The sequence below is a fragment of the Physella acuta genome, unplaced genomic scaffold (genome assembly GCF_028476545.2).
Source record: "Physella acuta isolate Inbredline_101_S28 unplaced genomic scaffold, ASM2847654v3 ptg000756l, whole genome shotgun sequence".
Lineage (NCBI taxonomy): Eukaryota > Metazoa > Mollusca > Gastropoda > Physidae > Physella > Physella acuta.
Window position 1 is genome coordinate 413,216 of NW_026732274.1, and position 14,635 is coordinate 427,850.

Genomic DNA, 14,635 nt, shown 5'->3' on the forward strand with positions numbered 1-14,635 from the left:
AATGAAATTGATGTTGTTACAGAAACAAAAGTAGTGTTTACATACATTTCAGTAACGCTTTACTAACATAATTATTAGTGATAAGGTAAAATCTCTCTCTCTCTCTCTCTCTCTCTCTCTCTCTCTATATATATATATATATATATATATATATATATATATATACATATATATATATATATATATATATATATATATATATATATATAGTGCAGTAGTGCACAAATATACTCTACCTGCATTAAAGGAAACATGTTATTAGTGATAAGGTAAAAGAATCTCTCTCTCTCTCTGTCTCTCTCTCTCTGTCTCTCTCTCTCTCTCTCGCTATATATATATATATATATACATATATACATATATATATATATATATATATATATATATATATATATATATATATATATCTATATATATATATATATATATATATATATATATATATATATATATATATATATATATATATATATATATATATATACATATATATATAAACATATATATATATATATATATATATATATATATATATATATATATATATACATATATATATATATATATATATATATATATATATATATATATATATATATATATATATATATATATATATATATAGTGCAATAGTGGACAAATATACTCTACCTGCATAAAAGGAAACATGTTCCTCCACTTTTCCCAGGCTTACAACATCTAAAAACAACATCCTTAACATAATAGATACAGAAATACAGTCGTCTTTGAAGTGTTCTCTTATTCTATTTAGAACATCATTCATTATTTCAGCACCTGGCTAAACAGTAAATATATCATACGTTTACATGATTGTACAAAAGTAAATTTATTTTAAGCTTTCATAGTAGGATGCAACCTACAGAAGATACAAATGTATTACATATATGAATTTTATTTATAAAATAACTTTTTTATTCTATACCTCGTAAATCTTGTTCAGTAAATCTTTGAAATTAAATATCCTGTAATATTAAAAAAATTAATTAAAATTAACTGTAATTACAGACAATCTCTTTTCTGCTGTAGTGCTCTATTACAATTTTTCAACACTGAAATGTCCAATTGTGATAATTTTCAAACTTAGTTTAAAGTATGATGAAAGTATAGAACTCAGTCAAATTACCAATCTCTAAACAATAAAAGTAAAAAGAAAATACTTGTAGATATGCAAATATATTAAAGCACTACCATTGAAATTAAAGATTTCCTTGACAAAACCTACACAAAAATATAAAACATCTTACCTTGAGTTACTATCTTGAACAAGGTTAGAAGGCGTGTGTCTTGTCCATGTATTCAAACCTGCTGGTTTGTAAACAATGTGCACTATCATTTTGACAGTATTTTGAAATAAATAAAACGCCAAGTATAAAAGAGTATTTAATTTCTAATTGTTCGCCGAATTAACATATAACATAGGCTTCCATGTTTGTACATTTTACGGTCACTTGTTTAACGACTTTGGAAAAGGTAAGTTATAAGTGGGTTAGAAAACTACTAATTAAACTTGTCGTTATATAACTTTTCATAAATGTAAACATTGGTCGAAAAGGCTGGCATCCTAGTTTAAATGTATTCTGGCATTATTTCATAAAAAATTAATACCATTCACTAAAACTAATGTTGCCCGCTGGCAATAACATAAAAACCAACAACATAATATATGTGTAAACATACATGTACAGTTGATCTCAGTTTCTCGCTTAATAGAAGAGACTAGAATTGTGATTGCCTTGTTTTTTTTATTTCTTTTGAACAAAGTAATGTTTCTATCTCAAAACCGATATCACGACATACATTGAATACCGTTTTATATAGGCTATGTAAGTTTTATATAAGTAGAACATTTTACAGGACTGCTTGGCCGCACACAAGAGCAATTGATCGATAACGTTAATAGTCCTGATTGAAAAACTCACATATCAGTAGATCACTAGGTAGGGACTACTTAAAATCAAGAAGAAAAAACTCCAAAATTTAAATACTACTGCCTTGCAGACTGTTCTTGGGTGGAAAATGGAAGTTTATCCAAAAAGACAGGTTGACAGATAATACGGGATTGTTTTAAAGCATTTTCTGTTTTATAATACAACGAGCCGGCCCGCGGCATAACATACGCCGCTATTTAGTTGTTGTTTTTTTCTACTTTTCAGTAATTCATATTTTGTGAATTCGACAGTACCAAAGCTGACACTGAAATATTTCTTTAAAACACTATAAGTAGCTCGTTAAGGACCATAACTCCCCCCCCTTCCTCCCCCCCCCAACGTTTGAAATCGTTTCAAACTAAATTATCTGCCCCTAATAGCCGTCACTAAACCCGACTCCACGAAGGTAAACATAGCGTGAACCACAGCTCACTAAGACCATGTATGGGTGGGGATGGTAGGAAGCGCGTTTACAGCTTGTTTTCTAGCTTGTTTATATAGATTAAGAACGAAGAAGAAAATGAAAATCTTTATTTTGGATGTTGAACATTTTAACTCACCAGAATTGTAAATATGACTTGATGAGTTTTTTCCTCTGTTTATGGCTAAAGCTGACTGTTGAGCCAACTCATTGAGAAAAGCTGTCCATAATTCTACGTCACGAGTTGCGGTATTATTACAAACCGATCTCTCATGTAACTTGTGTAAACCAGAAAAAACTGATTCAAATTCTAAAATATCGTTTAAGTTAGCATTTGCTTTGATGTCTACCAAAGTCTGTACGACACTGTAATGTCCATTTTTTAATGCCAAGTCATAAGCTGTTTGGCCTTTTTTGTTGACCCTATTGATGTCGTTTGTCTTCTTTAATAAAATCTGGACCACATTGTTAAACCCATATTTAGATGCCAGCATCAGAGCTGTGTTGCCCTTGTTGTCTGTAGTGTTGACGTCATCAGTTTTCTCTAACAAGAGGTGCACTATCTGATTGGGCTCTTTAATAATCGGTTGTATGTTTTTATCAGTAGATCCTTTGTTTTGTCGTTGATTTTTCAGACCTAATTGTATAATGGCTAACATTAGCGGAGATCTGTCTTCTCGGTCCATGACATTAGTTTGTGCATTTTTGTTTAGCAACTGTTTAATGACAGGTAAAAGATGAGCATCGACTTTATGTTTCAAAAGTTTTATTAGCATAGTTTCATGTTTGTAATCAGAAACATTAACATCCGCATCTTGAAATAACAAATATTCTATCAGTTCCAACGCTTTGCTGTAATGCCAACGAAATACGGGTTTAAAATATAAAGCATACATGAGTGCTGTTCTCTGTTTCTTATCAACCTGGTTGACCTTTGACCCCTTACTGACCAAATATTTCACCGTGTCAACTAAACCAGCTTGTGCCGCCATCATGAGTAAAGTTCTACCTTTAGGACACACAACATCAGCTTCTTTAAAAAGTTTACAGACTTGTTCTATAAACTCGTAGTTTCTGTTTTCTAAAGCTATCATTAAAGCTGTTTTTTTGTATTTGTTTACTGCGTTTACATCTTGTTTTATTTCAAGGAGTTTCGTATTGCAACTGCCATAGTTAAATGGGCCATGTTTTGCATACAACATAAGTAATGTGTTACTATCTTTATCCGCAAGATCAAAATATTCTAGGTTTTTTGATTTAATCGAAATGTGCTCCGACATATTTGGGTAGTTTGATGCAAATTTCAAAATAAAATTGATTCCAGATGCTGTTAGTTTAAAACCATTACCATATCTATTTCTTGTTATTACTGTTATCAGTATTTTCTTTACTGCAGCATCAATCTGTGAAACACAAACTCCTCTTCCCAACAAATATTCCATGAATCTTATGTCACCACATTTAGTAGCCCACATTAAAGCCGTTCTTCCTTTAATGTCTGTTTGATCTAAAGCTGACTTGTGACTACTGACCTGTTGTGTGATTTGGTCTAATCGTGTAGTCTTTAGTAATAATGTGATCATATAGCGACTATCACATTTTGCTTTAGCAGCCCACATTAACGCCGTCCGACCTTGTTTGTCTACGATATAAATGTCAGCTTTATGCTTCAACAGAATCTTGACATTATCTTCTTTACTGTTTTTAACAGCTTTTATTAGCGCTGTTTCTCCTGTATTATCAACAACGTTAACATCAGCCTTGTGATGTCCCAACAATTGCCGCACTACATCTTTATTACGGCATGTTTCTACAGCATACATTAACGCCGTCTTCCCTTCACTATCCCCCATGTCAATGTCCCTATAAATTCCTGCTGGTATAAATCTCTTCTGTACAGCCAACATGAGCACCGAGGTTTTGTTGTTGTTGACATGGTTGACGTCAGCGTCGTGATGAAGTAGCTCTTGTATTATTGCACTTGGTAGATGAATATTGTAAAAAAAACTAGGTTTATCGTTCTCTACCTTTATAGCCAACATAAGAGCTGAATTACCATCATTGTCCACAATATTAACGTCAACAAGATTGGTGGCAAGAAGTAGTTTGACATGCTCCAATGATATTTTTTCTACAGCAAACATTAGCGCTGTTTTACCCTGCTTGTTTTTATGATTAACATCGTGTGTACAAGAGAGTATTCGTGTTATAATTTCTACTCTTTGATTTTGTACAGCTAGCATTAGAGGTGAATTACCTTCATTGTCTACTATATTGACATCAGGATGGTGATCTAAAATTATGTTGGTTAAATTATTATATGTACTGTTTTTTAACACTTTTAAAATTGCTGTTTCACCATTGTTATCTTTTGCATTTAAATCGTTAGTCAGCAGTAATAACCTTTTCATAACTGTTTGTTGTGAAATTACAAAATTATTTGAGATGTAGTGCTGATAAGGCGGAGATGTAAAATAATTCTTTGACAAAAGTTCCATCAGTGCATTTCTTCCATCTTTCCACACTTTAACATCTGCTCCATATTTTAACAACACCTCAACAACCTCTGGTTTATCAGCCAGCATCAGAGCTGTGTTACCACAGTGATCTGTTTTGTTGACATCAAACCCTTTAGAAATCAGCCACTCCACAACTGTAACATGTCCACCAATAGCTGCTAACATGAGAGCGTTTTGTCCTTTAAAGTTAACATCCACAGTACCGTCATACAGTAACTCTACAATGTCCAGGTGACCATTCATGGCTGCTAACATAAAAGCTGTATTGCCATCGACATCAAATATAGAGAGATCGCTCTGTTTTTGCAAGTCATTTACTATACTGTAAAAACCTTTCATAGCAGCTAACATCAAAACATTCCGACCAGATTTATTTGTTTGGTTTAAACTTGAATATGCACTGCGTACATAGCAACTATTAACAGTATATGTTCTACTTTCATACTGTAGTAAAATTGCAGCTATTATTACATTCTCACCGTTTAATGCGATACCTAACGCGTTATTTCTTTCTCCGTCAACCATATTTACATCGGCTCCATACTGAAGTAACAATTCTACAATGCTAGAGTGATCTCCCCCAACTGCACATAAAAGTGCCGTCTCTCCAGTTCTATTTATTCTATTGTTGACTTCAGCACCCCTCTCTAGTAAAAGCTTTACAATATCAAAATGACCCTTAGTAGCAGATCTACAGAGTACAGATTCTCCATCCGAATTGATGAAATTTACATCAGCTCCAGCGTCTATTAAATAGTTTGTTATTTCAACATGTCCATTGTCACAAGCGTAAAATAGAGGCGGAGATAGGCCTTCGTTAACGTCCGCGCATTTTTTTACCAATAGTTTTACAATGTCTAGGTTTCCATTACAAGTAGATTTACAAAGTGGGGAGTCTCCTGAATTATCTTTTTTATTCACATCAGCTCCTGCTTCTACCAAAATTTTCACAAGTTCAAAACATCCACACTTACATGATTCATATAGTGGTGTAGTAAACGATCTATAATTAACATCTGCGCCATTGTCTACTAACAATCTCACAATCTCAACATTTTTCATTTTTACAGAATAACACAGAGCCGACTTTTTGTTTTTGTCAACCAAGTTCACATTAGCCTTGTGCTCCAGCAGTAATTTAACTATGTCCAGACGTTCATGTTCTGAAGCTTTTATTAACGCTGTCTGCCTTTTGCTGTTTCTACTGTTTACATTGACTCCATGTGTAAGTAATATACTCACTACATCCAATTTACCTTGATCTACTGTCGAAAGAAAAGTGCGCCGAATTTTATTCAGCGATTTTACATTTTTTATTTTTCTAATTGCTTGTTCAAGATTAACTAAATTATGATGACTTATAGCTATTTTTATTTTCTCTAAAGTATGTTCATCAGATGCATCCATTTTGGTGGGAAAAAAACTCTGAAATTGAATAGATTCAAGAACAAAATAAACGTAATCATATTTAAAAAGACGACATTCTGCAATAATTTAAAGTTTTAATTATTACATACTAGCAATACAAGTGTAAAAATCATCGACAGATGTAAACAAATAACACAATTATGCGATTCCTAACAAATACCTAACTACAGTGGTGCGCGGACCTTTGACCACAGGTGCTTTGACCATAGGGGGTTTGACCATAGGGGGTTTGACCACAGCGGAGCTTTGACCATAGGGGCTTTGACCATAGGGGGTTTGACCACAGCGGGCCTTTGACCATAGCGGTGCTTTGATCATAGGGGGTTTGACCATAGGGGGTTTGACCATAGGGGGTTTGACCACATGTGTTTTCTCAGCAGAGGGTCTTTGATCACAGGTGGTCTATCAACTGGTGTTTGGTCACAAGCGCTGTGCCCGGCTTTGATCATAGTGTGATACAATTAACACGATTGTATACATGTTTCCTGAGAGTAAAAAGCAACATGTATTTTAAAAAAGCCAAGAACTATATTTTAGTCTCCACATAAAGGCTGGTGCTAGGCCTCATAGATTTATTTTAAATATAAATGAAACACAAATAATGCGACATATAACAAGTTTCACAAATAAATAATGTAGATGTAGGCCTACTTGAAAATACATAGCATATATAAAGGATAAAAAATAATACGTGCTATACTCTCCAAGATTCTCCCATGGTTTTGACATAGAGTTGTTTAGATGACTTGTATTTATACATGATGATTTAACATATTATTACATCATGTCGATATTTAAAATATAATTTAGCAACTTTTAAAATAAATCCTTACCATATATGGACAGCATTGGACAAGCCACCTGAGATCAAAGACCCTATGTGGACAAAACACCTGAGATCAAAGACCCTATGTGGACAAAACACCTATGATCAAAGACGGACGCAGCGCTTGTGATCAAACACCAGTTGATAGACCACCTGTGATCAAAGACCCTCTGCAGAGAAAACACCTGTGGTCAAACACCCTATGGTCAAACCCCCTATGATCAAACCCCCTATGGTCAAAGCACCGCTATGGTCAAAGCCCCGCTGTGGTCAAACCCCCTATGGTCAAAGCACCTGTGGTCAAAGGTCCGCTGTGGTCAAACCCCCTATGGTCAAACCCCCTATGGTCAAAGCACCTGTGGTCAAAGGTCCTAGGACCACTACAGTATACCAATTAGGCTGAGGAGAGCTCATAAATTATTTTTGACGTGAGCTAAGAAAAGGAAAAATATAACGTTTAAGTGAGCTAAAAAAGGAATACAATTAATGTTTGATTTGTCATATTCGACAATTTATGCAAGCACCACTGTATATACATTGAAGCGTCTATTGTTTTGATGAGAAAAGTTTGTACAAGTTAAATGTGTTCTTTGGTAAATACAATCATTAGAGAGCAGTCTTTTAAATGTACAACTCAAAGCTATTTTGCACTTTATTTTGCGATTGTTAAGCTACTTTATTTTTATTTGTTTTTTAAATGCTAGCTAATTAGCTACAGTGCTGTCGCATAGCAAAAGCGATTTAAATGTCAAACCAAAGTAGGATACAATAAACATTTAATTTAGGTATTTTGCTTAGAAACAAACTGGTTATTATAGACATTATTAATTCACGTAAGTCGATAATGTAAGTTCTACAACTGTAGTGTTAGAAATCAACAAAAATGTCGTCCAGTCATACTCCTAGGTTTTATAATGTCAAAACAGGGTGTTTTATAAACGTAATGTGCAATTTGATGTTGGCTAATGTTAATGGTTGATCAGCAGTTTTCACACTATGTGTCGCTGCACCTCTATTGTAAAACAACAAATCTTGTTTTTTTCGCATCACTCATCCCATAAATAGTTTTTATGTTAGCCCGAATACGACACACGCAAGAACCAACACTTGCCTGAATGCGATAAATATCTGAATGGACACTTGCGTAAATGCGATAATCACAGGACAAATGATCTCAGACAAAATATCTAAAACAAAATACCTCACGGAAAAATGATCTCATGACAAATAATCTCAGGACAAATTATCTCAGGACAAATTATCTCAGGACAAATTATCTCAGGACAAATTATCTCAGGACAAATTATCTCAAGGACAAAAGATACCTGGGCAAAATGTATCAGGACAAATGATGTCATGGACAAATGATCTTAGACCAAATATCTCACAGCAAAATTGTGATAGTGTATTGGATGATTTTAGTTGATTTAAACATTTATTTATTGACTGCCATTTGTCTTGAGATCTTTAGTCCGTGAGATAATATATTGTCTGTAATATTTTGTCTGTAATAATTTGTCTGTAATATTTTGTCTGTAATATTTTGTCTGTAATATTTTGTCTGTTATATTTTGTCTGTAATATTTTGTCTGTTATATTTTGTCTGTTATATTTTGTCTGTAATATTTTGTCTGTAAGATTTTGTCTGTTATATTTTCTCTGTTATATTTCCTCTGTAATATTTTGTCTGTAATATTTTGTCTGTAATATTTTGTCTGTAATATTTTGTCTGTAATATTTTGTCTGTTATATTTTGTCTGTAATATTTTGTCTGTTATATTTTGTCTGTAATGTTTTGTCTGTAAAATTTTGTCTGTTATATTTTGTCTGTAATATTTTGTCTGTAATATTTTGTCTGTAATATTTTGTCTGTTATATTTTGTCTGTAATATTTTGTCTGTTATATTTTGTCTGTAATATTTCGTCTGTAAGATTTTGTCTGTTATATTTTGTCTGTAATATTTTGTCTGTAATATTTTGTCTGTAATATTTTGTCTGTAATATTTTGTCTGTTATATTTTGTCTGTTATATTTTGTTTATTATATTTTGTCTGTAATATTTTGTCTGTAAGATTGTGTCTGTTATATTTTGTCTGTAATATTTTGTCTGTAATATTTTGTCTGTAATATTTTGTCTGTTATATTTTGTATGTAATATTTTGTCTGTTATATTTTGTCTGTGATATTTTGTCTGTAAGATTTTGTCTGTAATATTTTGTCTGTTATATTTTGTCTGTGATATTTTGTCTGTAATATTTTGTCTGTAATATTTTGTTTGTAAGATTTTGTTTGTAATATTTTGTCTACAATATTGTGTCTGTAATATTTTGTCTGTAATATTTTGTCTGTAATATTTTGTCTGTAATATTTTGTCTGTTATATTGTCTGTTATATTTTGTCTGTTATATTTTGTTTATTATATTTTGTCTGTAATATTTTGTCTGTAAGATTGTGTCTGTTATATTTTGTCTGTAATATTTTGTCTGTAATATTTTGTCTGTAATATTTTGTCTGTTATATTTTGTATGTAATATTTTGTCTGTTATATTTTGTCTGTAATATTTTGTCTGTAAGATTTTGTCTGTAATATTGTGTCTGTTATATTTTGTCTGTGATATTTTGTCTGTAATATTTTGTCTGTAATATTTTGTTTGTAAGATTTTGTCTGTAATATTTTGTCTACAATATTGTGTCTGTAATATTTTGTCTGTAATATTTTGTCTGTAATATTTTGTCTGTAATATTTTGTCTGTAATATTTTGTCTGTAATATTTTGTCTGTTATATTTTGTCGGAGATCATTTGTTATCGAACCGAACGGACACTTGAACGAAAGCGATAAATACCCCAATGGACACTTGCCTGAATGGGAAGCATTGCCCGAAAGCCGCAAGTGTCTTTCAGGAAAGCGTCCTTCTCCCGTAATTGACCACCATGACCCTAGTTATTTGTTCTATTTGCAATTAAAGTAAGCTCCATATGGCCCTACAGGTGCCCAGAGTGCGCTGGCTCATTCAATAGTTTTTCACTGTTGATTCATTCTGTACCGAATCATGTGTGTAGCACACCATATAAACGGACAATGGATCAGGTGCTAAAATAGACACTGGGGATTTCCCACGAGAATACTTTAATTCACGGCGATCACATCAAAGACAAACACACAAACAATTACCCAAGACATTTTCATTTATACAAATGCATTATATATATATATATATATATATATATATATATATATATATATATATATATATATATATATATATACACTGAATACATAGCTTTAAATGACGAGACGCTCAAATTACAAACATCAATTCAAAACTAATTTTCAAAAATACTTACTGGATAGTTGAGTACCGTGTGTATAGTATATTTAAAAATTGTTCATCAGTTTAAACATTAATTAAATAGGCCTATGTGAATAACAATATGGAAACCATTTCGCGCAAAACATTCCAATCCCGCTAACATGTCTTGTTGATCTGAACGTCTCAAACTTTTTGAGGAAATGGGTCGGTAGTTATAAAAAACGAATGGGGATTCCCCGTTTGGTAATCTTCGGAATTTCCTAAGTTATTTTTCTTGAACATGTATATGCAATTTTCTTTTACATTCATTTTTAGAAAGTGATTTTTAAATTCTGTCACTCTGCAACTATGTCTATCACAAAACATATTTATATGTGAATACATGTCCTGAGTTCATAGTCACTATATTTTTAAACAGTGGCATTGTAAATTTTACCTTACTGAATGAAAATAAGGAGAAATAAAATTAAAAAGTCGGTTATTAAGTAAACATAAAAGACACATTTTTGCCACAATTTCATGCAATTAAATACTGTTTTATTTTTATTATTTTTAATTAATGATAGTAATATGTCATAACAGGCACATCGTATAGTTTATAGACACTAATTAAAGTAATTTGTATTGTTTTTTCCCCAACGTATACACGGAGTAGAAGTGCCATATTGAATTCACATTTTATAAAAATTATTTATGCTAGTAAGCCTACACGTTAAAATTCAGATTTATAGATTTCAACATGGATATGCAATTTAAACCAAACAACTTTTCAAATACGAGACTTGTTTTTTTTTTAAATCTCTGTAAACAAATCCGCATTCTAGTATAAAGATACGCTTGCTTTAAACCTTTATTTTTCAAGACGAAAAACATGCAGGTATGTTGTGTATAAGGTAGTTTACAGGCTGAGATTAGACACAGTTTGAAAAAAAGAAATTTGATATCCAGGAGGGAGCGGACACTGGTAAAAGTATATTTTCTCTAAAAACTTTATTACGTTGAACGTACCCCCTGTAGAGTCGCCTGAAGGAAACTCTAAATGCGAGTTTTGTTACGTTTGAGCTTCAGTGCAAGGTTTACGGGCGACTAAGACTATATTTAGTATTTATATGCAGTAACTACGTGTAGATCAAGCTTTAATCCTGTTAAAATGACGATTCTGGAAAAAAAATCTGTTTTGAATGACATTGTTCGTTTCCGGTTAAATTTGAAGTTAAACTGATGATATTAGTTTTAGTTTCGTTTTAGAACCTAGTGCCCTTTGTATTTCTTCCTCAACGGGCCATTTGTTTCATTTAATAATAGTTTCGCTATTCTGTCACTCTGCAACTATGTCTATCACATAATACATAACTTTTGACGTCATCGTATTTCGATAATAACGATGTACAGTAACTACGTGTAGACCAAGTTTACAAGATAAGGTATTTTGTAGAGTCTATAAACAAAATAAAATGGCGTTATTGGTTGTTAAACAAAGCACAAATTAAGAATTTAAAGCCGAAAACTATACACCGATATAATAAAGTCGTTGATAACAGAGACGAAAATATAAAACTAATTTAATTGTCTAATTTTGGAAATTAATGTAGATATACAAAACCAAAAACAGAAAAGTAATAAACATAGTTAGCGTTAGTATCACTATTAAGGTTGGGTTATTAGATGTTTGTTACTATTATATTTCCGGATCCGGTTAAAAAGGCGAATCTGGGGGGGGGGGGGCGGGGACGCGTTTTCAGTTGTTTTTTTCTTTGCTGTTGAATTTGAACTTGATGTGGTTATTTTAATTTTGATTTCGGTTGAGAGAAAAAGAAAACACTATCAACTCAGCGCCCGTTGCATTTCTCACTCAACATGCCATTTGTATTTGTAGTCTTACCTTTGAGCACACACATTGATGCTATATTATAAGAAAAAACATTTTATTTGTAAGATGCTTAAAATGACATCAATGGTACTTTGTTTTACTTAGTTATTTTTAAGCCACCAACTTTTCTTACATATTAATATATTATATATATGTATATATATATATATATATATATATATATATATATATATATATATATATATATATATATATATATATATATATATATATATATATAAATCAACTATTCAAGTGAGAGAATTTCAAGATTTCAATGATGTTTATTTTTAAAAAGACTGCACATTACCCAGGAATGTAGCAATTCTGTATTCTTTTTCCTAGAATTTCATTTTACTGAATGAGCTGCTTTGTATTACATCATTTCCCGGTAGTGCCCAAGACACATGGGGCAGATGAAGTAGAGTTTATCTGTTTCATAGATAGTGTGGTCAGCAATATGCCCAGCCGCCTTTGTTTCCCTAACTTACGTTAGGTAATCATCAGAGATTTGTGGACTCATGGACATTCAACTGATTTGAATTCGAGACGCTCTGATTAGCAGTCTACATTTCTTCCTCTAGGCCACGCAGTCTCATCTATTTCAAGTGCCGATTAAAAAAGAAAACGTAAACGTAGGCATGTTATTAATATTTCTGTATATTAAACTAACCATAAGTGCGATATCACTAAAATATTTACAATAGTCCAATGCCAAACGAAATTCGACTTTCTAGAGCCAAACTCTCTGCTGTAATCACTACCAATACAATGCCAAAAAACTCTCTTTTGTTGAAGTTGGTTGAAGGTTAGAGGCTAGGTATTAGGTGCCAGGACACCATTATGGGCTAGGAGTAAACCTTAGGGATGAAGGCTTATGGTTAGGTCTAGAGGAAATGATTAGGGCAGTGGTTAGTCTAAGTAAATAATACGTTTTTATCAAAGCAAATATTAAGAAATGTATCTGAATTAATGAAATAAGCATCTTCTATAGAAATGACCATATGGGGATACAAGCACAGCATTTTATTCCCCGAAAATTCTTTAACCAAGATAAGCAGGATTTTTGTTTCTCGACTATCAGATCTAAATTTATCGTTCAACAAAGCGTTCCAGTGTTCTCTATTTTTGTCTTTTGAATGGTGTGCTGTGTTAGCTGTGTACACGTCGACAACTTGAGGCTCTAACATAGAGATCAGTCAACCGTGTCTGCATTTTAACGAAGCATGTATACAACATGTTAACATGATATGTTTTTATAAAAAATTAGAACTATGTTTGTAAATTTACCATTAACTGCAGTAATCTCCACACTTAAATAAACAACTACATCCACATCCACACCCACACCAACATCCACATCCACATCCACAATCTCATCCGTATTCACATCCACATCCACAGCAGCGTCTACATGTATACCTTCTACATCGCTTATATCTACATCTACATAAAAAATAACAACCATATCTACATCCATATCCAGATCAGCATCCAAAGCCAAAACTACAAGCACATCCACATCCACATCCACATCCATTCTACATCCGCATCCGCAACCATATTCAGATTCAGATTCAGATTCAGATTCAGATTCAGATTCAGATTCAGATTCAGATTCAGATTCAGATTCAGATTCAGATTCAGATTCAGATTCAGATTCAGATTCAGATTCAGATTCAGATTCAGATTCAGATTCAGATTCAGATTCAGATTCAGATTCAGATTCAGATTCAGATTCAGATTCAGATTCAGATTCAGATTCAGATTCAGATTCAGATTCAGATTCAGATTCAGATTCAGATTCAGATTCAGATTCAGATTCAGATTCAGATTCAGATTCAGATTCAGATTCAGATTCAGATTCACATTCACATTCACATTCACATTCACATTCAGATTCAGATTCCGATTCACATTCAGATTCAGATTCAGATTCAGATTCAGATTCAGATTCAGATTCAGAATCAGATTCACATTCACATTCGCATTCGCATTCGCATTCGCATTCGCATTCGCATTCGCATTCACATTCACATTCACATTCACATTCGCATTCGCATTCGCATTCGCATTCGCATTCGCATTCACATTCACATTCACATTCACATTCACATTCACATTCACATTCACATTCACATTCACATTCACATTCACATTCACATTCACATTCACATTCACATTCACATTCACATTCACATTCACATTCACATTCACATTCACATTCACATTCACATTCACATTCACATTCACATTCACATTCACATTCACATTCACATTCACATTCACATTCACATTCACATTCACAT

General features: G+C 32.5%; 1 protein-coding gene across 1 annotated transcript; it reads right to left on the reverse strand.

Moving 5' to 3' along the window:
- Positions 1-937: 937 nt before the first annotated feature.
- LOC131950357 (serine/threonine-protein phosphatase 6 regulatory ankyrin repeat subunit B-like) lies at positions 938-13,866 on the reverse strand. Its single transcript, XM_059312458.1, has 4 exons — positions 13,681-13,866; positions 2,510-6,314; positions 1,266-1,323; positions 938-983 (listed from the first exon to the last, which is right to left on the reverse strand). The coding sequence occupies exons 1-4, from the start codon at positions 13,864-13,866 to the stop codon at positions 938-940; spliced, it is 4,095 nt and encodes a 1,364-aa protein (XP_059168441.1).
- Positions 13,867-14,635: the final 769 nt, after the last annotated feature.